Genomic DNA, 19,567 nt, shown 5'->3' with positions numbered 1-19,567 from the left:
CTCCCAGGGTCACTAAGAACCTGCCCGTTCGGTGTCAAACCCTGAGCCCTGCAGAGTGTTTCCACACATTCATCAGCTCCATCTTCTACGTGGGGAAGGGGAAGCGCTCCAGGCCATACTGTCACCTCTACGAGGCACTGACACATTTTAAAAATGACAGTGAGCAGGTAAGCGGGACGGGGTCGATCTTAAATTGTTTTGCGTTTGATTTGTAAATTCTGCTTTTTAAAAAAAAAAAAAAAAAAAAAATATGAATTGTGTGAATCTTTTATTTGTGCGGGGGGGAGTGTGGACTTTACCATTCACTGCACTCCCTGGGGGGAGAGAGTGTGGACTTTACCATTCACTGTGCTCCCCGGGTGGAGAGTGTGTGGACTTTACCATTCACTGCGCTCCCCAAGCGTGTGTAGAAGTCCCAGGATTGTGATCGGGTGCAGTAACCTTGCAGCTGATGTTTATAGAATTATTTTTGTTACTTGCCTGACCCTGGGCGCTGAGGGCAATTGCACGGCCAACCCGGCTGAGGCCATCGGACAGCGAAGGCTCAAGTATTAAAAGAAAGCAATACTTGCATTTCAATAGCACCTTTTATAAGCTCTGGATGTCCCAAAGTGCTTTACAGCCAATTAAGTACTTTTTTGAGGTGCAGTCACTGTTGTAATGTAGGAACTCTAGGGGATATGGGGATCGGGCGGGAAAGTGGAGTTGAGGTCGAAGATCAGCCATGATCTTATTGAATGGCGGAGCAGGCTCGAGGGGCCGAATGGCCGACTCCTGCTCCTAATTCTCATGAAACACAGCAGCCAATTTGCGCACAGCAAGCTCCCACAAACAGCAACGTGATAATGTCCAGATAATCTGGGTTTTTTTTTTTAGTGATGTCGATTGAGGGATAGATATTGGCCCCAGGACACCGGCGAGAACTTCCCACTATTGGACTGGGGACCGTTCCTCGTATTTCCTTGCAACACTCCCATTGCTTTCCTCGGGCCCCGAGCTCCCTCCCGAAACCCCTCGGCCTTGCTTCATCCTTCCCCACATTCAAAAAAGTCTCCTGAAAGCCAGGTCTCTGACATTCAGTTGAGACACCCTCCCCATTCTGCTCCGCCCCACCCCGCAGCGTGAAGCACTTTGGGATGTCTTGTTGTGTTGAAGCCGCAGTGTAAATATAAGCTGTTGCCAGGTAACTGTCACCTAAGCACCAACTAATAACCACAGGCAACCTCTTGCTCAAAGGCTTGTATTATAAAGAGGACATTGGAGCAATGGAAAAGGTGCAATATAGATTCACTAGGATTCTATTAGGGCTGAGAGAATATAGAACTCGGGAGTGTGATGGAATACTCTCCACTTGCCTGGGTGAGTGCAGCTCCAACATTCAAGCTCGACACCATCCAGGACAAAGCAGCCTGCTTGACTGGCACCCCATCCACCATCTTGAACATTCACTCCCTCCACCGCCGGCGCACTGTGACTGCAGTGTGTACCATCTACAAGATGCACTACAGCAACTCGCCAAGGCTTCTTCGGCAGCACCTCCCAAACCCACGAACTCTTCCACCTAGAAGAACAAGGGCAGCAGGCGCATGGGAACACCACCACTTCCAAGTTCCCCTCCGAGTCACACACCATCCTGACTCGGCCGTTTCTTCATCGTCGCTGGGTCAAAATCCTGGAACTCCCTCCCTAACAGCACTGTGGGAGCACCTTCACCAGACGGACTGCAGCGGTTCAAGGCGGCGGCTCACCACCACCTTCTCGAGGGCAATTAGGGATGGGCAATAAATGCTGGCCTTGCCAGCGACGCCCACACCCCGTGAATATATAAATAAATAGATACTTCTGAGGAGAGGCATACAAACCAAAATCCTAGGGCTGTATTTGCTGGAGCAGCAATGGATGAGGAGAGACCTGATACAAGTGTTCAACTTACGAAAGGGTGAGAGGGCCAATAATGAGAGATTATTTCCAATGGTCAGAGACTGGGTAACACGGTGGGGGTAAAGGGGAGAGGTTAGAAAGACATTTTTTTCACGCAGAAGAGTTATTACGATGTGATTCCGCAAGTGGCTGTTGAAACCAAGTCAATGATGGCATTTAGGAAGTAAAAGAGATACGTTACTGGGAAGAAGGAAATGGGATTAGAGTCTACTGCTCCGATGTAGCGCCAGAACAGACTGAAAGAGCAGAATTGGACACTTTTGATTTGATTCAGAGAGCTCGTTCTACGTGTTCTAACTATCTGGAAAGACTGAACAGGCTGGGGCTTTTTTCTCTAGAAAAGAGAAGGCTGAGGGGTGACCTGATAGAGGTCTTTAGGATTATGAAGGGTGTGATAGGGTAGACGTAGAGAAGATGTTTCCACTTGGGGAGACCAGAACCAGGGGCTATCAATATAAGACAGTCACTAATAAATCCAATTCAGGAGAAACCTCTTTCCCCAGAGAGTGGTGAGAATGTGGAACTCGCTCCCACAGGGAGTGGTTGAGGCAAATAACCGAGATACATTTAAGGGGAAGCTGGATACACGAGGGAGAAAGGAATAGAAGGATATGCTGATGGGGTGAGATGGAGAGGGGTGGGAGGAGACTGGTGTGGAGCAGAAACACCAGCACGGACCAGTTCGGCCAAAAAGCCTGTTTCTGGGCTGTAAATACTTTGTAGGCTCCTCACTGGACATCTGTAGTGGGGGGGGGGGGGGGGAATGAATTTAGCTTTGTATTAGTTTCTTTAATTCTGTCGCGCTTAAGGGATTAAAAACTAATTTTAAAGACTAGTGGAAGGACTGAATGGGGCTTTCATTTGAGCCTGCAGGTTTGGAATCCGGAACTAACTTGTCAGCCTACCAACCTTAGACAGCTCGACCGCTGACAGAGCCACACGAGTTTGGTTTTTACTAGTCAGTCATTCTCGGGATGTGGGTGTTGCTGGCTAGGCCAGGATCGAAACATAGAAAAATAGGAGCAGGAGTAGGCCTTTCGAGCCTGCTCCGCCATTCAGTATGATCATGGCTGATCCGCTCTCTCCCCATACCCCTTGATGCCTTTTGTGTCTAGAAATCTATCTATCTCCTTCTTAAATATATTCAGTGACTTGGCCTCCACAGCCTTCTGTGATAGAGAATTCCACAGGTTCACCACCCTCCGAGTGAAGAAATTTCTCCTCATCTCAGTCCTAAATGTCCTACCCCGTATCCTGAGACTGTGACCCCCTCGTTCTAGACCCCCCCCCCCCCCCCCCCTCCCCAAGCCAGGGGAAACATCCTCCCTGCAGCCAGTCGGTCGAGCCCCGTCAGAATTTTTTACGTCTCAATGAGATGTGTAATTTATGTAGGATTTATCGCCCATCCCTACTTTGATACAACTGAGGGGTTTGCTCAGCTACTGCAGAGGACTGTTGAGAGTCAACCACATTGGTGTTGGGGACTGGAGTCACACATAGGCATAGAGCGGGTAAGGATGGCAGGTTTGCTTCCCTGAAGGACATCGGTGAACCGGCTTGAGTTTTTACGACAATCCGGATCATTTTACAAATCGGCCATGATCTCAGAAAATGGTGGAACGTGCTTGAGGGGCTGAATGGCCTGCTCCTGTTCCCAACAGCTTCCCCGGTCACTTTTACTGATACCAGCTTTTTATTTCCAGATTTTTTAAAAAGAAAACTGAATTCAAATTCTCATGTGCCACAGGGGAAGGATTTGAACTCTCGATCTGTAGATTATTAGTCCGGGCCTCTGGATCACTAGTCCGGTAACTCGTGGGTCAACCTGTCTTTTTAATGCAATTACTCTTCTGCCCCCCCCCCCTGCATTCAGGTGGGCGCTAAACTGAAGCACATTCTGGATATCTGGGAGACCGGCCAGGGGGTGATTTCTCTGCATTGTTTCCAGAACGTTATTCCCGTGGAGGCGTACACTCGGGAGGCCTGCATGGTGGATGCACTGGGTGAGTCAGGCAGGACGGATAATACGGTACTCTTTCATGTTACAGCATGCCATGCCATTCCACCTGACCTGCAGACTCGACTATTCCAGCGCTCTCCTGGCCGACCATCCACCTTCCACCCTCCGTAAACTTCAGCTCATCTAAAACTCGGCTGCCCCGTGTCCTAACTCGCCCCAAGTCCCGTTCACCCATTGCCCCCCTGTGCTCGCTGACCGACATTGGCTCCCGGTTCGGCAATGACTCGATCTTAAAAAGAAATCTCATCCTTGTTTTCAAATCCCTCCATGGCCTCGCCTCCTCCCTATCTCTGTAATCTCCTCCAGCCCTACAACCCTCCGAGATATCTGCGCATCTCCGATTTTCACCGCTCCACCATTGGCAGCCGTGCCTTCAGCTGCCTGGGCCCCGAGCTCTGGAATTCCCTCCCTAAACCTCTCCGCCTCTCCTCCTTTAAGATGCTCCTTAAACCCTGTCTCTTTGACCAAGCTTTTGGGTCATCTGTCGTAATATCTCCTTATGTGGCTCGGTGTCAAATTTTGTTTGAAAATCGCTCCTGTGAAGCGCCTTGGGCCTTTTTAATATGTTCAAGGTGCTACATAACTGCAAGTTGTTCTTCTTCTCCTCTGTCCATGTCGATGTGTGTTAAAATCAGTCCTAAACTTTTTTTCCTCATCTTCCCCCAGTCATCCCTTCCTCCGAGAAGCTTTTAAAATCCAATCTTGGGTGACTCACCTAAAAATTCAACAAGGATTTGCCTTTTCATCTCTATTACTTAAGAACATAAGAAATAGGAGTAGGCCATTCGGTCCCTCGAGCCTGCTCCGCCATTCAATAAGATCATGGCTGATCATCGACCCTCAACTCCACTTTCCCGCCCGATCTCCATATCCCTCGATTCCCCCAGAGTCCAAAAATCTATCGATCTCTGTCTTGAATATACTCAACGACTGAGCATCCACAGCCCTCTGGGGTAGAGAATTCCAAAGATTCACAACCCTCTGAGTGAAGGCATTTCTCCTCCTCTCAGTCCTAAATGGCCGACCCCTTATCCTGAGACTGTGACCCCTGGTTCTAGACTCTCCAGCCAGGGGAAACATCCTCTCAGCATCTACCCTGTCAATCCCCCTCAGAATCGTGTATGTTTCAATGAGATCACCTCTCATTCTTCTAGACGCCAGAGAGTATCGGCCCATTCTATCAGCCTTGGTGCGTGTGTCCCGCTCGTGAACCTTCACCCAGGTATTCCAACCGGAAATGCACATTCGAGTCTCCATATTGTATGAAATTGAGGGGACAATGAATGGGGTGGATTTTTCCACTCCCAATATTGGCCATAAACTGTCGCCTGATCGGACAATCTGCAGAATTTAAAAATGATTTATTATTTTATTCGCCCCTCTTCCCTCTTTCTCAAACGTCTGGTAGTGGGGGTAAAAAAAATCTCTGCTTACCCTTTTGTCAACTGTGGCTCAGTGGGTACCCCTGTACCCCCGCCCCCCCCTCCCTCTCACAATTCACAATTCAAATCGCTTTATTGGCATGATAAGTTACATCTTATGTTGCCAAAGCATCAAAATACATTTATGGTTTAGCACATAAACGCAGTTCTATTCATACAGTGTATAAACAGGTATATCCCTGAGTGTATAAATATACATTCGCATTGTTTATATATATTCTTTTCTTAGTTTACTGGTTGTCCCTCTGTTCATGGCAAGCTGTAACATAGTGTGCCGCCAGTGTTATACAGCTTCTCTCCTCTCCCAGTAGGTATGGGAGTTTTTGGTTGTCATTCAGATTTCTGAAATCAGGGCATATTTGTGAGAATTTTTGGTAGAAATTCTCCCTGATGCCCTGATATTTTCCGCAGGCTGTGAGGAAGTGCATCTCTGTCTCCACTACTCCCTGACTGCAGTGAGAGCATATCCTGTCTTCTCTTGGTTGCCTGTGTCTGCCTTTTTCGATCGCTAGGCTATGTTCGCTAAGTCTGTACCTTGTCAAGGTTCTTCTCAGTTTGTTATCCTTTACCATGGTCAGGTAATCAGCTATGTTGTATTGTCTGTTTAGGGCCAAGTAGCAATTGAGTTTGCTTTGGGTTTTTGTTGTTTCTGCCCAATATGTCAGAGATTTTTCCTTTTGCTTAGCGACGATTGTGTTGGGTCGAATTCTTTGTGTTACCCTGTCACTGTCCTGGTGCTGGTTATTGTTAGTATTGTTAGTAGTTACTTCACTGAGTCCCAGGACTAGTTGACTGAGGGTATTCTTCTTTATGGTCAGTTCTTGGCATTTCAGGGCGTCGTAGTGATAGCATTGGGGATTGCTCATTTGTAGGTGATTCCAAAATTTGGTGGCTCTTTTTTGGATCGTGATTATTAATGGATATTGGCCTAGTTCCGCCCTGCATGCATTGTTTACTGTTTTCCTTTGAGTCCGGAGGATACTTTTACAGAATTCTGCATGTAGGATCTCAATTGGGTGTTTGTCCCATTTTGCAAATTCTTGTTGAGTTAGCGGTCCCCATACTTCACTGCCATAGAGTGCAATTGGTTCAATTACTGATTTGAAAATTTTGAGCCAAATGCTAATTGGGATTTCTATTTGGATTGATTTTTTGATGGCATAGAAAGCCCTTCTTGCTTTCTCTTTCAGTTCATTCACAGCCAGTTTGAAGTTTCCCGTAGAACTGATTTTTAAGCCCAAGTATGTGTAGTTAGTGGTTTGTTCAATTTTGGTTGTTCCTACTGTGAAATTTATTTTGGGTCCCTGATGTTTGGATCTTTGCTGGAACACAAGGACTTTGGTTTTTTGGGGATTTATTGTCAGGGCCCAAGTCTGGCAGTACGACTCCAGCAGGTCCAGGTTTTGCTGTAGCCCCTCTTTAGTAGGTGACAGCAGAACCAGGTCGTCTGCATAGAGGAGGAATTTAACCTTGGATTCATATAGGGTGAGGCCGGGTGCTGTAGATTGTTCAAGTAGTTTTGCCAATCCATTTATGTAAATATTAAAGAGTGACGGTGAGATTGGCGAGCCCTGCGTCACCCCCCGCCCCTGTGGGAAGTATTTTGTTTGTTTGTCTCCAATTTTAACTGCACATTTGTTGTTTGTATACATTGATTTAATTACATCATATGTTTTCCCTCCTACCCCACTTTCGATAAGTTTCAGGAATAAACCGTCATGCCAGATGGAGTCGAAAGCCTTCTGGAAATCTACAAAGCATGCGTAGATTTTGCTTTCGTTATGGTGAACGTGTTTGTCAATTAGGGTCTGTAAAGATATGATCGGATGTTCTATAGTTTGGCAGGAATCCAATTTGGCTTTTACTCAAGACATTGTGCTCCTCAAGGAAGTTTATAAGTCTTTTGTTTATGATGCTACAGAATACCTTCCCCAGGTTACTGTTTACACAGATGCCTCGATAGTTGTTTGGGTCGATTTTGTCCCCACTTTTGTATATGGGCGTTATGAGTCCTTTGTTCCAGATATCAGGGAAATAACCGACACTCAGAACCAAGTTGAAGAGTTTTAGGATAGCCAGTTTCATTTTGTTGTCTGTGTGTTTAATCATCTCGTTTAGTATGCCGTCTGTCCCGCAGGCTTTTCCTGGTCGCAGGTCCTTGAGTTTTTCAAGAAGTTCTTTTTCTGTTATTATGGCGTCCAGCGGGTTTTGGTTATCTTTTATGGCCATTTCTAGCTTTTCCAGTTTTTTGCATATTTGGTGTTGCTCTGGTCTTAGTGTGTTTTTCTGGTATAATTTTTCAAAGTGGTTTACCCATGTGTCCCCATTTTGAATGGCCAAATCGTCGTGTTGTTTTTTGTGTAGTGTTTTCAAGTTTTCCCAGAAACAATTGGAATCAATGGATTCCTCCATGGAGCTGAGTGTATTCTTAATATATTGCTCTTTTTTGGTTCTGAGTGTGTTTCTGTATTGTGTTAGTGTCTGACAATAAGTAAGGCGTAGTTCCTCGTTTTCTGGATGTCTCTGTTTTTGGTTTGATATTTTTCTAAGTTTTTTCCTCATGTTATGGCAATCTCGGTCAAACCATTTTTCATAGTTTTTTGTTTTGGGTTTGTTCTTGCGAGCTTTCAAGTTTGCATTTGTTGCCAAATTATCAAAAATATTGTTTAGTTTACTAACTGCCCGGTTTACGCCTTCTTTATTGTGAGTGTATATGTTATCCAGAAAGGTGTCTAAGAGAGCATGAGTTGATGCATTGCTAATTGTTTTCTGGTATTTTTCCGTGTCGTTTTTGGCCCATCTGTACGATTTTTTGGTGTTGTACAGTTTACTGGGTTGTGTTTCTATGTTGTTTGTTTCTGTCTTTTTGAGGAACATAGTAATTTGATTGTGATCTGACAGTGTTGTTTGTGGTTTGACTGTGAATGCTCTGAAAGAGGATGGGTCTAAGTCTGTAATCATATAGTCTACTGTGCTGCAGCCAAGAGGTGAGCAATAGGTCGATCTTCCTAGGAGGTCTCCTATGAACCTACCATTGACAATGTACAGACCCAGGCTTCGACAGAGCTGTAGTAGCTGTTTTCCGTTGGTATTTGACTGCTTGTCGCAGTTATGCCTGTATGGAAGGGAAGGGATGTCAAAGTGGTTATTCCCGAAAACGTAATTGTTTCCCTGATTATTGGTGAAGTCTGGTTCTTCGCCCGTTCTTGAATTGAGGTCCCCACCGATCAACACGTTCCCCTGGGCCTGGTATTGGATAATTTCCCCCTCCATGTTGGAGAAGGTGTCCTCTTTGTAGTACGGGGAATCGATTGGAGGGATATAAAGTGCGCAAATGTAAACATCTTGGGTGTTTGAGATAATCTCCCTCTCAAGTTTGAGCCACATATGGTTTTCGCCCTTTTTTATAAATTTGATGTAATTCTTAAGTTCTGTTTTAAACCAGATCAGTATGCCTCCGGAGTCTCTGCCTTGGGTTACACTTGGTAATTTATTGGAGGGGACCACCAGCTCAGTGTACCCTTGGGGACAGCCAGTGTGTCCTTTTCCTTTATACCAAGTTTCCTGTAAAATGAAAATATCTAGGTCTTTAGTTTCATCTATGAACTCTGGGGTCCTACTTTTCACTTCTCGCAGTGAAGAGCGTAGACCTTGGATATTCCAGGTCGAAATATATAAGGATTTCATGTTAAGTTTGATCTTTTACTATGATAGGTTAAAGAGTGGTACGTGTTTGTCGTGTCTAAGTGTGGGGAAAAAAAAGATCACATCAGTTGTCTATAAAAGTTAATACAATTTGGTTACAGTTCTTTCTATTAATTAGTCCTTGATCCATAAGGCGGAAGTAGATGCTGCTGCACATCTGCTTATTGTCTCTTAATGGATTGTTTCTGTCTGAGGTATTGCGTACGTCCTGTGCATCTCTCCCTCTGTCTGTCTGGGAGCGGTCCTATTCCCCTGTGGGACAGGAGTGGTGCAGGTCTGATATTGTTGTTTTGCATGGGGATCCTCTCTGGTCTCGGTTGGTGTGTTGGTGGTCCTTGTAGTGTTCCTGATATGTACCCCGCTGATCTCTGGTGGTCGGGGGGGGGTCCTCTTGGAGTCTGGGTATGGACCCGGTTAAAAGCGACGTCCTTCAGGGCTTTAGCAAAGATCGATATTCTTTGCCTTTGGATGTGGACGTGGTCGTAAAGACATTCCTCATCGAGGGTGGGGTGTTGGGCCAGGTGTACGTTGTGGTTTGATTCGCAGTCTCTTGCTATGCTGGCATTTATCTCATGAATTGTGTTGTTGTTGAAGTCTGTTCTCGGCAATATTGTGGAAACAGTGATTCTAGTGTTTGGAAATGTACTGCTTGCTTTCCTAATCATTGCTCTGAGCGATGTTGCTACTTCTTTCTGTTGGGTCTTTAGGTCATTTGTGCCCGTGTGTATTATTATGTGTTGGGGGGAGCCTAATCTGGCTTTGGTCAGCCATCCCATGGCTCTCCTAATCTGGCTTTGGTCAGCCATCCCATGGCTCTGTTTGTTGTTGGGCACCAGATCTTTTCTACTTTACTTCTAGGGAATAGCTTTTTCTCCCATAGAAATTTCCCATTTGAGTCTATGAGTATTACGACGTCAGCCTTGTTTGTGTTTACTGTCTGGTGGCTTTCGCTTGGACTCATAGTGTGTGTGCTGGGCTGGGGTGTCTGGTGTGTGCGTACCTCTTGTGAGCGGCCCGCTTGTGGTTCCACGGTGGTGGGGGAAGATTGCGAATCAGTATGCTGGTCGGTCTGTGTGGCACCCCTTGTATTGTGTGTCTGTTGCTTTTGTTCCATGTGGGAGTGCAGCCGTTCCGTCCGGCTCTGTCTTGTCTTTTCTCTAGCCTCTGGTTGCTGGTCTAATGGTGTTATCTCTCCTCTGTGGCTCTTCTTTTTCCTGCAGCTCTTTCACCTGATTCCTAAGTAGATTCACCTGGTTCTCAAGTAGCTTCAGCTCTCTCTTGTGTCTCTCCCTCTCCTGATTTTGATCGTCATTCATTTTGAGGAAGTCCTCTCTAAGTTTAACCATCTCTATCTCTAATTGATTAAATTTATCTTTTGGTTGTATCTGGCTGTGTGATCCCGGGGTATGTGTCTGGTCGGCCCTGGAAGGCTCACTCACTTCCTGGCTAGGCTGGTCGGCCCTGGAGGGCTCACTCACTTCCTGGCTATGCTGCTCTTCTCTTGGTGAGCTGGGAATGGTAGGGGGACTATGTGTGGCTTCCTCCCTGGTAGTTATGCTGGGGTTTGTCAGTTGTATCGTGTGGCTGTGGTTCCCCGGGGTTAGTGTCTGGTTTGAACTGTGTGGCTCGTTCACCTCCTGACCAGGCAGATTTTCTCCTGGTAAGTTGTCAATGTTGGGAGGAGTGCGGGCCACTCTGGGGCTGTTCCTTCCCCCCTTAGTTAATTTTTTCAGTGTCCTGAAGGCCGTTGCAAATTTGTCGAGGTTGCCTTGCACTAATATTGTTCCGGTATTGTACGCGTTGACCGTCGTAGTTGAACTGTCTCCTGGTGTGTTAATTTTCATTATGGACCCATTTGCGGTATTTTCTAGCTTAACATTGGTATAGTGTGATTTTATTGCTGTGATCCAAGCCACTGGCTGATCTGAGTAGAAAATGAGGTTACTTTTTGTCCCATTGTTGTAACAGTCAGCAAAAAGTGTTTCTGGTTTTTCTCTCATCTGCTCATGCTTGATCGCTTTTATAGCTTTTTTTGCGGTGTTGGGGGGAATCTGGAAGCGGGGCTGTTGTGGATCTTCTGATTCGCTCATTTTTGGTAAAGTATTGTTGATCTTCGAATAAACTTTTCTGGGGCCCCGGGTTTGGTGTTTCCCTCTCCCTGTTCGCGAACTTTCCTGGTCCCCCTCTCCGACCCCGTGGTCCCTGGGCCTCGGCTTCTGGGTTCACCCTTCTCAGGTCTGGGTCTGTGAGCCGCTGTTTCCCGGTGCCTTCAGGCTGTTCCCCTCCCCCTCAGACGTCTCTGTGCCTCTGTCTCGGCCTGGCTCCTCGGGCCTTTCCCTGGCTTCAGTCTCCCTCCCTGGGCCCTGTACTCACAGTCTTGGTTTGCTTCTGGAAGCCTTCTGGTTGCTCCCCTTCTCCTCAGAGGTCTCTGGGCCTGGCTCCTCGGGCCTTTCCCGGGCTTTCTAGCCCAGCCGCCGCTCGGGCTGTGCCTCGTTCGCCGTTCGGGTGCTGGACTGCGGTCGTCGCTCGGGTGCTGGACTGCGGCCGTCGCTCGGGTGCTGGACTGCGGTCGTCGCTCGGGTGCTGGACTGCGGCCGCCGATCGGGCCGTGTCTCGTTCGCCGCTCGGGCTCCCCGAGTCACCTCGTTCCGGCTGCCGCTGCGTCTCCGTGCGGCCTCCCCGATTCGCCTCGTTTCCCGAAGCGGCCTCCCCGAGTCTCCTCGCTCCAGCTGCCGCTGCGTCTCCGTGCGGCCTTCGCGCCTCGGTTCCCGATGCGGCCGAGTCACCTCGCTTCTGCTGCTGCTGTGGCCCCGTGCGGCCGCTGTTCTTTGGTTTGTATATTTTTTTATTTTTTTTCCCTTATTTCTTTTTTTTTCTTTGGCTTTTTTTTTTCTAATTTCCTCTGGGTTTTTTTTCCTTTGGTGGTCTTTTCCTTCCTTACTTAATCTAGACTAAACTAAACTTAAACTTAACTAAACAAACTAAACTAACTTAACTAGAACTAAATTTAACTTTAAAACCTTTTTAAACTTGAAATGAACCTTTTTTTCCCCCCACTTTAAACACTAAAAACACTAAAAATTCAGCAGCCCATCTTCAGCATGTGTATTCACTCTGTCTGGCTGTCCTCCCCCCCCCCTCCCTCTCTCTCCCCCCCCCCCTCCCTCTCTCTCCCCCCCCCCCCCCTCCCTCTCTCTCCCCCCCCCCCCCTCCCTCTCTCTCCCCCCCCCTCCCTCTCTCTCCCCCCCCTCCCTCTCTCTCCCCCCCCCTCCCTCTCTCTCCCCCCCCCCCTCCCTCTCCCCCCCCCCCCTCCCTCTCCCCCCCCTCCCTCTCCCCCCCCCCTCCCTCTCCCCCCCCTCCCTCTCTCCCCCCCCCCCTCTCCCCTCCCTCTCCCCCCCCTCCCTCTCCCCCCCTCCCTCTCTCCCCCCCCTCCCTCTCTCCCCCCCTCTCCCTCTCCCCCCCCCTCCCTCTCCCCCCCCCTCCCTCTCCCCCCCCCCTCCCTCTCCCCCCCCCTCCCTCTCCCCCCCACTCCCTCTCCCCCCCACTCCCTCTCCCCCCCACTCCCTCTCCCCCCCACTCCCTCTCCCCCCCACTCCCTCTCCCCCCCACTCCCTCTCCCCCCACTCCCTCTCCCCCCCACTCCCTCTCCCCCCCACTCCCTCTCCCCCCCACTCCCTCTCCCCCCCTCCCTCTCCCCCCCCTCCCTCTCAATTCACAATTTTCACAATTCAAATCGCTTTATTGGCATGATAAGTTACATCTTATGTTGCCAAAGCATCAAAATACATTTATGGTTTAGCACATAAACGCAGTTCTATTCATACAGTGTATAAACAGGTATATCCCTGAGTGTATAAATATACATTCGCATTGTTTATATATATTCTTTTCTTAGTTTACTGGTTGTCCCTCTGTTCATGGCAAGCTGTAACATAGTGTGCCGCCAGTGTTATACAGCTTCTCTCCTCTCCCAGTAGGAATGGGAGTTTTTGGTTGTCATTCAGATTTCTGAAATCAGGGCATATTTGTGAGAATTTTTGGTAGAAATTCTCCCTGATGCCCTGATATTTTCCACAAGCTGTGAGGAAGTGCATCTCTGTCTCCACCACTCCCTGACTGCAGTGAGAGCATATCCTGTCTTCTCTTGGCTGCCTGTGTCTGCCTTTTTCGATCCCCCCCTCCCTCTCCCTCTCTCCTCTCCCCCCCTCCCTCTCCCCCCCCTCCCTCTCCCCCCCCCTCCCTCTCCCCCCCCTCCCTCTCCCCCCCCTCCCTCTCCCCCCCCCCCCCTCTCCCCCCCCCCTCCCTCTCCCCCCCCCCCCTCCCTCTCCCCCCCCCTCCCTCTCCCCCCCCTCCCTCTCCCCCCCCTCCCTCTCCCCCCCCCTCCCTCTCCCCCCCCTCCCTCTCCCCCCCCCTTCCTCTCCCCCCCCCTCCCTCTCCCCCCCCCTCCCTCTCCCCCCCCCTCCCTCTCCCCCCCCCTCCCTCTCCCCCCCCTCCCTCTCCCCCCCTCCCTCTCCCCCCCTCCCTCTCCCCCCCTCCCTCTCCCCCCCTCCCTCTCCCCCCCTCCCTCTCCCCCCCCTCCCTCTCCCCCCCTCCCTCTCCCCCCCCCTCCCTCTCCCCCCCCCTCCCTCTCCCCCCCCCTCCCTCTCCCCCCCTCTCCCTCTCCCCCCTCTCCCTCTCCCCCCCCCCCTCTTCCTCTCCCCCCCTCCCTCTCCTCTTCCCCCCCCTCTTCCCCCCTCCCTCTCTCCCCCCCCCCCTCTCCCCCCCTCCCTCTCCCCCCCCCTCCCTCTCCCCCCCCCTCCCTCTCCCCCCCCCTCCCTCTCCCCCCCCCTCCTCCCCCCCCCCTCCCTCTCCCCCCCTCCCCTCCCCTCTCCCCCCCTCCCCTCTCCCCCTCTCCCCTCTCCCCCCCTCCCCTCTTCCCCCCTTCTCCCCTCCCCTCCCCCCCCTCTCTTTCCCCTTCCTTCTCTTTCTTTCCCCCCCCCCCCCCCCCCCCCCCCTCAGAAGGTTGTGGGTTCAAGTCCCACTCCAGAGACTTGAGCACAAAATCCAGGCCGACACTCCCAGTGCGATGCTGAGGGAGTGCTACACTGTCGGAGGTGCCGTCTTTCGGATGAGGTGTTAAACCGAGGCCCCGTCTGCTCTCTCAGGTGGATGTAAAACATCCTACGGCCACTATTTCGAAGAAGAACAGGGGAGTTCTCCCCGGTGTCCTGGGGCCAATATTTATCCCTCAACCAACATCACTAAAAAGAAAAATAACAGATGATCTGGTCATTATCACATTGCTGTCTGTGGGAGCTTGCTGTGTGCAAATTGGCTGCTGCATTACAACAGTGACTACACTTCAAAAAGTACTTCATTGGCTGTTACATAGAATTTACAGCACAGAAACAGGCCATTCGGCCCAACCAGTCTATGCCGGCGTTTATGCTCCACTCGAGCCTCCTCCCGTCTTTCCTCATCTAACTCTATCAGTGTAACCCTCCTATTCCCTTCTCCCTCATGTGTTTATCCAGCCTCCCCTTAAATGCATCGATACTATTCGCCTCAACCACTCCCTGTTGCAGTGAGTTCCACATTCTCACCACTCTCTGGGTAAAGAAGTTTCTCCTGAATTCCCGATTGGATTTATCGGTGACTGTCTTATATTGATGGCCCCCGAGTTCTGGTCTCCCCCACAAGTGGAAACATCTCCACATCTATCGAAAGCTTTCATAATCTTAAACACCTCCATTAAGTCACACCTCCGCCTTTCCTTTTCAAGAGAAAAGAGCCCCAGCCTGTTCATCCTGTAAAACGCTTTGGGACGTCCTGAGGTGGTGAAAGGCGCGATATAAATTAAAGTTCGTTCTTTTTGTTCTCGCACTAGGCCTGCAGATGTTGACCAACAAGAAGCGTGGCGATTACTACGGCGTAGCAGCGACCTGGCCAATGAAGCGACGCCGCCTGCTGGGGATTCACATGCTGCGCCGTGCCATGCAGATCTTACTGGCCGAAGGGGAGCGGCAGCTGCGTCCCGCCGACATCAAGACAGGACGGTGAAAGGCGGCGGGCGCGTCAGACCCCGCCCCCCTCGTTGGCAATGAGCGGCATGTCCCAGCGCACCAACGACTTGTTTCGAATGAACCTCCGGGGCAGGCTGGCTCTGTCCTAGTCGCCTGAGCGGGGTAGTGCTGAATGGGTCTTGGCGCCCCCCCCCCCCCCCCCCAGGATTTCAGTGGATTGACATAGCGACGACACGATCCTCGGTGCGCCCAACGTGCCGCGGAATGGCAGTGCGAGCGTTCTCGCCTGCGCGTGGCGTGTTTCCGGTCGCGGACCTTAGGGAGGGCTAGGGGTTGCCCTGCCCCCCCCACACACACATACGGGGGTGGGGGGGGGCGAGGGGCTACTGCAATACAAGTCACCACGAGAATTGCATCGTAAAGTGGAGTACAGCTTGGTTGGCCCGGGCATTTTTAAGAATGGTATCGCCATCGGCAACAGTTTCCGAACAGTTGTCCCTTTTTAAAAAAAAAAAATATATATATATGTATTTCTGTGTTGAACTTTTTCGCGCTCCTGCAGTCTCCTGAGTATCTTGTTGTGGTCACACCTCCGTCCCTGGTGTCTCGCGATACCCGTCTACATGTAGTGGGCTCCTGCTGGGTGGGGGGGCTTTTCCCTCCCTGTGACGGGGGAGGGGGGGGCAAGTACCTGCCTTTCCTTCATTGGGATCCGGGATTTGAGGAACACTTTCCCTGGGGAATTGCGGCTGAGAACATTCGTATTGCTGTGTGGTGTTGGTGCAGCAGGTTAAAGATGCTGGCCCCCTCCCCCACATCCGGCCCTCGTTTTAACATAACTTTGTAAACATTTGTTTTTAAATTGCTGCGGTCTGCTGACCCTCCGAGGACACGGGCTGAGGAGTTCCTGATCCCGATGCGGTCTAGGGAGGACCTCACCGCCCAGATGCCAAGTGCTCCTGGCACTAGTGTCTGTGATACCCAAACTCCCTCGCACTGCTGGAGTCTAGAACTCCGCCGAATGGTTTCTCCCAATGATAGTGACCAGGTCTACATTGATTAAACAAAAGTTTTGAGAGAGTGGTTAGCAAAGCCTATGGGATCTTGGGCTTCATAAATAGAGGTACAGGAAACTCTTTGGTATCCGGCACTGACGGGACCGAGATGGTGCCAGTGGATTAAAAATTTCGGATGACGGAGAGGGTTATCTACCGAGGCTATTTTTAACAAACAAGAATTTTTTTTAAATCAAGAAATGTGCAGTATACAGTAATTGGCGGATGGGTAGAGACTACCGGCAGCGCGGGAGAGTCAGACTCCTGTTACAGGGGTATTGAGGTGTTCCGACTTCCGACAGCGCCAAGAAGCCGAGTAGTGGCAGTTTGGAGAACTACCCCCACTGACTAACTCGGCCACCGCGGGAGACTCGGACTCAGCAACATTGCCGGTTATTGAGGTGTTGTTTACGGAGTATGAATTTTGCCGATTAATAGAGAATTCCAGATATTTAGGTGCCGTTTAAACGAGAGTTTCCTGTATTGAGTACAAAAGTAGAGAAGTTATGCTGAACCTTTATAAAGCGCTGGTTCGGCCACAACTGGAGTATTGCGTCCAGTGCTGGTCACCACACTTTAGGAAGAATGTGAAGGCCCTTGAGAGGGTGCAGAGGAGATTTACCAGAATGGTTCCGGGGATGGGGGATCTTAGCTACCAGGACAGGTTGGAGAAGCTGGATTTGTTTTCATTAGAGCAAAGGAGGTTGAGGGGTGATTTGATCGAGGTGTACAAGATTATGACGGGTTTGGATAGGCTAGACGGGGAAAGGCTGTTCCTACTAGTTGATGGTACAAGGACTAGGGGACACAGATTTAAAGATTTGGGCAAGAGATACGGGGGGGATGTGAGGGAAAACTTTTTTACGCAGCGAGTGGTGAGGACCTGGAATTCGCTGCCGACAGAAGTGGAGACACTCGATGTTTTCAAGGGGAGACTGGATAGACACTTGAGGGAACTAAACTTGCAGAGCTACAGGGATAGAGTGGGGGAATGGGACTGACTGGATTGCTCTACAAAGAGCCGGCACGGACTCGATGGGCCGAATGGCCTCCTCCTGTACCGTATGACTGACTCTAAAAGATAAATAAATGTACAGTACACACCTGGAATACTGCGTGCAGTTTTGGTTTCCATATTTAAGAAAAGATATACTTGCTCTCGAGGCGGTTCAGAGAAGGTTCACTCGGTTGATTCCGGAGATGAGGGGGTTGACGTATGAGGAAAGGTTGAGTAGGTTGGGACTCTACTCATTGGAGTTCAGAAGAATGAGAGGCGACCTTATCGAAACATATAAGATCGTGAGGGGGCTTGATCGGGTGGATGCGGTGAGGATGTTTCCACTGATGGGTGAGACTAGAACTAGGGGGCATAATCTTAGAATAAGGGGCTGCCCTTTCAAAACTGAGATGAGGAGAAACTTCTTCACTCAGAGGGTAGTAAATCTATGGAATTTGCTACCCCAGAGAGCTGTGGAAGCTGCGACATTAAATAAATTTAAAATGGAGATAGACAGTTTCCTAGCAGATTATGGAATTAGGGGTTACGGGGAGAGGGCAGGGAAGTGGACGTGAGTCTAGATTCAGATCAGCCATGATCCTATTGAATGGCGGAGCAGGCCCGAGGGGCCGTATGGCCTACTCCTGCTCCTACTTACGTTCTTATGTTCTAGCGGTTATAGTGCTGGACTGGCGATCCAGCGGTTCAAATCCCACCGTGGCAAGTTGGGATATTGAATTGAGTGAAATCTGGTCATTTGTGAGCTGATGGCAAAGAAAATGACCGTGAAACTGCCGGATTGTTGTTTTTAAAAAAAACAACTGGATCCCTAATGTCCTTTTGAGGGAAGGGAATCTGCCGTCATCACCCGGGACTGGGCCTACACGTAACTCCAGTCCCACACCAAGGTGGTTAAGTCTTATTAGCCATAGGGCAACTAGGATGGGCGATAAATGCGGCCTAGCCAGCGACGCCCACATCCCGAGAACGAGTAGTGTATTTTAAGAAAAGAACTGATTCTTTTGTGAGTTACGGATGGGGTGGAGGGTGAAAAAATATACTTAACAGTTTTTCTAAACTTGCCCATTGACCCATTTGTATCGTACGTGACTTGGGGGAGAGCGCGTGTTGTCTGGTGTTCAGTTCCACGGGCTTCATCGGCGAGCCTGGGCCGGGTGAGTTGTGAGCAGGCTATTCGGCAGTGGGGGAATCACAGGTGAACCCGAGCCTGACATCCACACGCAAGAACTTTCCGGAAGGTGCCGCTGGACCGCAATCCAAAGCGGGGTCCTTGGCTGTTTTTTTTAAATTTAATTCTAGTTCAAGGGATGCTCAGGCTAAATGCAGTGACTCTTACCTCGTCCCTGATTGTCTAACACCACACAGCAATCGATCCTTGGACCTTTGTGATCTGCGTGACTTGATTGGACGATGATTTTACCCAATAGACTAAAGGGAGGCTCCAAAGCTGATTGTCTTTTTTTTGGTCTGCCCCACCCCCCCCCCCCCCCCTTCCATTACTCTTCCTGCTACACCACTAACCTATCGACTAGCTGTGGTAATTAGAGTTTTCTCATTTGAAAGGATTCAAAGCGATCGGTGGCCGAGAGAGAACGCATACTGAATGTTGCCCCTACAGTTGCTGCTGTTCTTGATGTTGATTTGTAAGTAGTTCTTTTGAAACTGTGAAATAATGCTTTTTTTAAAAAAAAGCTCATTGTACTTCTGAGAAGGCAATTAAAATTGCAAGCACCTAGATAGGTTTGTGTGCTTATATTTCAAGCCTGCCTGTTCTTAAAGGTGAGTTTAAATGGAGTTTAGCTTGGTTGATTCTCTCAAACACTCTAGTTTCACTCTGTGCCCATACATGTCAACCTGAAGTTTGAGGGAAGGTAACATATTTTTTCCAAAACAGGTACATAAATCACCAGCGGCCATATCGAGGTTTCATGCATTATATGTTCATGCTTCTCGGTGGCTTCATGGCCCCTGATTGCACTTTTCACTTGGAAATGCCTCTATCCCATGGAATTAAAACAGATTTGACTTGAGTCACGGTAAAAGAATTAGGAGCCAGGAGTAGGCCATACGGCAACTTGGGCCTGCTCCGCCATTCAATAAGATCATGGCTGATCTTCGACCTCAACTCCACTTTCCCGCCTGATCTCCCTATCCCTCGATTCCCCTAGAGTCCAAAAATCTATCGATCTCAGCCTTGAATATGCTCAACGACAGAGGCATCCACAGTCCTCTGGGGTAGAGAATTCCAAAAATTCACAAACCTCTGAGTGAAGAAATTTCTCATCTCTGTCCTAAATGGCCGACCCCTTATCTTGAGACTCCGCCCCCTGGTTCTAGACTCTCCAGCCAGGGGAAACAGCCTCTCAGCATCTACCCTGTCAATC

General features: G+C 49.6%; 1 protein-coding gene across 2 annotated transcripts in view; it reads left to right on the top strand.

The window, feature by feature from the left end:
* The window catches only part of LOC147108021 (uncharacterized), a 42,784-nt gene extending 23,866 nt beyond the window's left edge, over nucleotides 1-18,918 (top strand). Inside the window, exons 7-9 of one of the 2 annotated variants that reach the window (XM_086004440.1) lie at nucleotides 8-167; nucleotides 3,815-3,944; nucleotides 14,975-18,918. In XM_086004440.1, the coding sequence (XP_085860566.1) occupies nucleotides 8-167; nucleotides 3,815-3,944; nucleotides 14,975-15,147 (463 nt within the window). In that variant the 3' untranslated portion in view covers nucleotides 15,148-18,918. The remainder of the gene's footprint in view (nucleotides 1-7; nucleotides 168-3,814; nucleotides 3,945-14,974) is intronic. The other variant, XM_086004441.1, reaches the window with a different exon arrangement.
* Nucleotides 18,919-19,567: the final 649 nt, after the last annotated feature.

This window comes from Somniosus microcephalus, chromosome 13 (genome assembly GCF_052327205.1).
Source record: "Somniosus microcephalus isolate GS21.2 chromosome 13, FLI_Smic_1.0, whole genome shotgun sequence".
NCBI lineage: Eukaryota > Metazoa > Chordata > Chondrichthyes > Squaliformes > Somniosidae > Somniosus > Somniosus microcephalus.
Note: the sequence above shows the minus strand (reverse complement) of the source record. Positions and strands in the feature narration are given on the sequence as shown.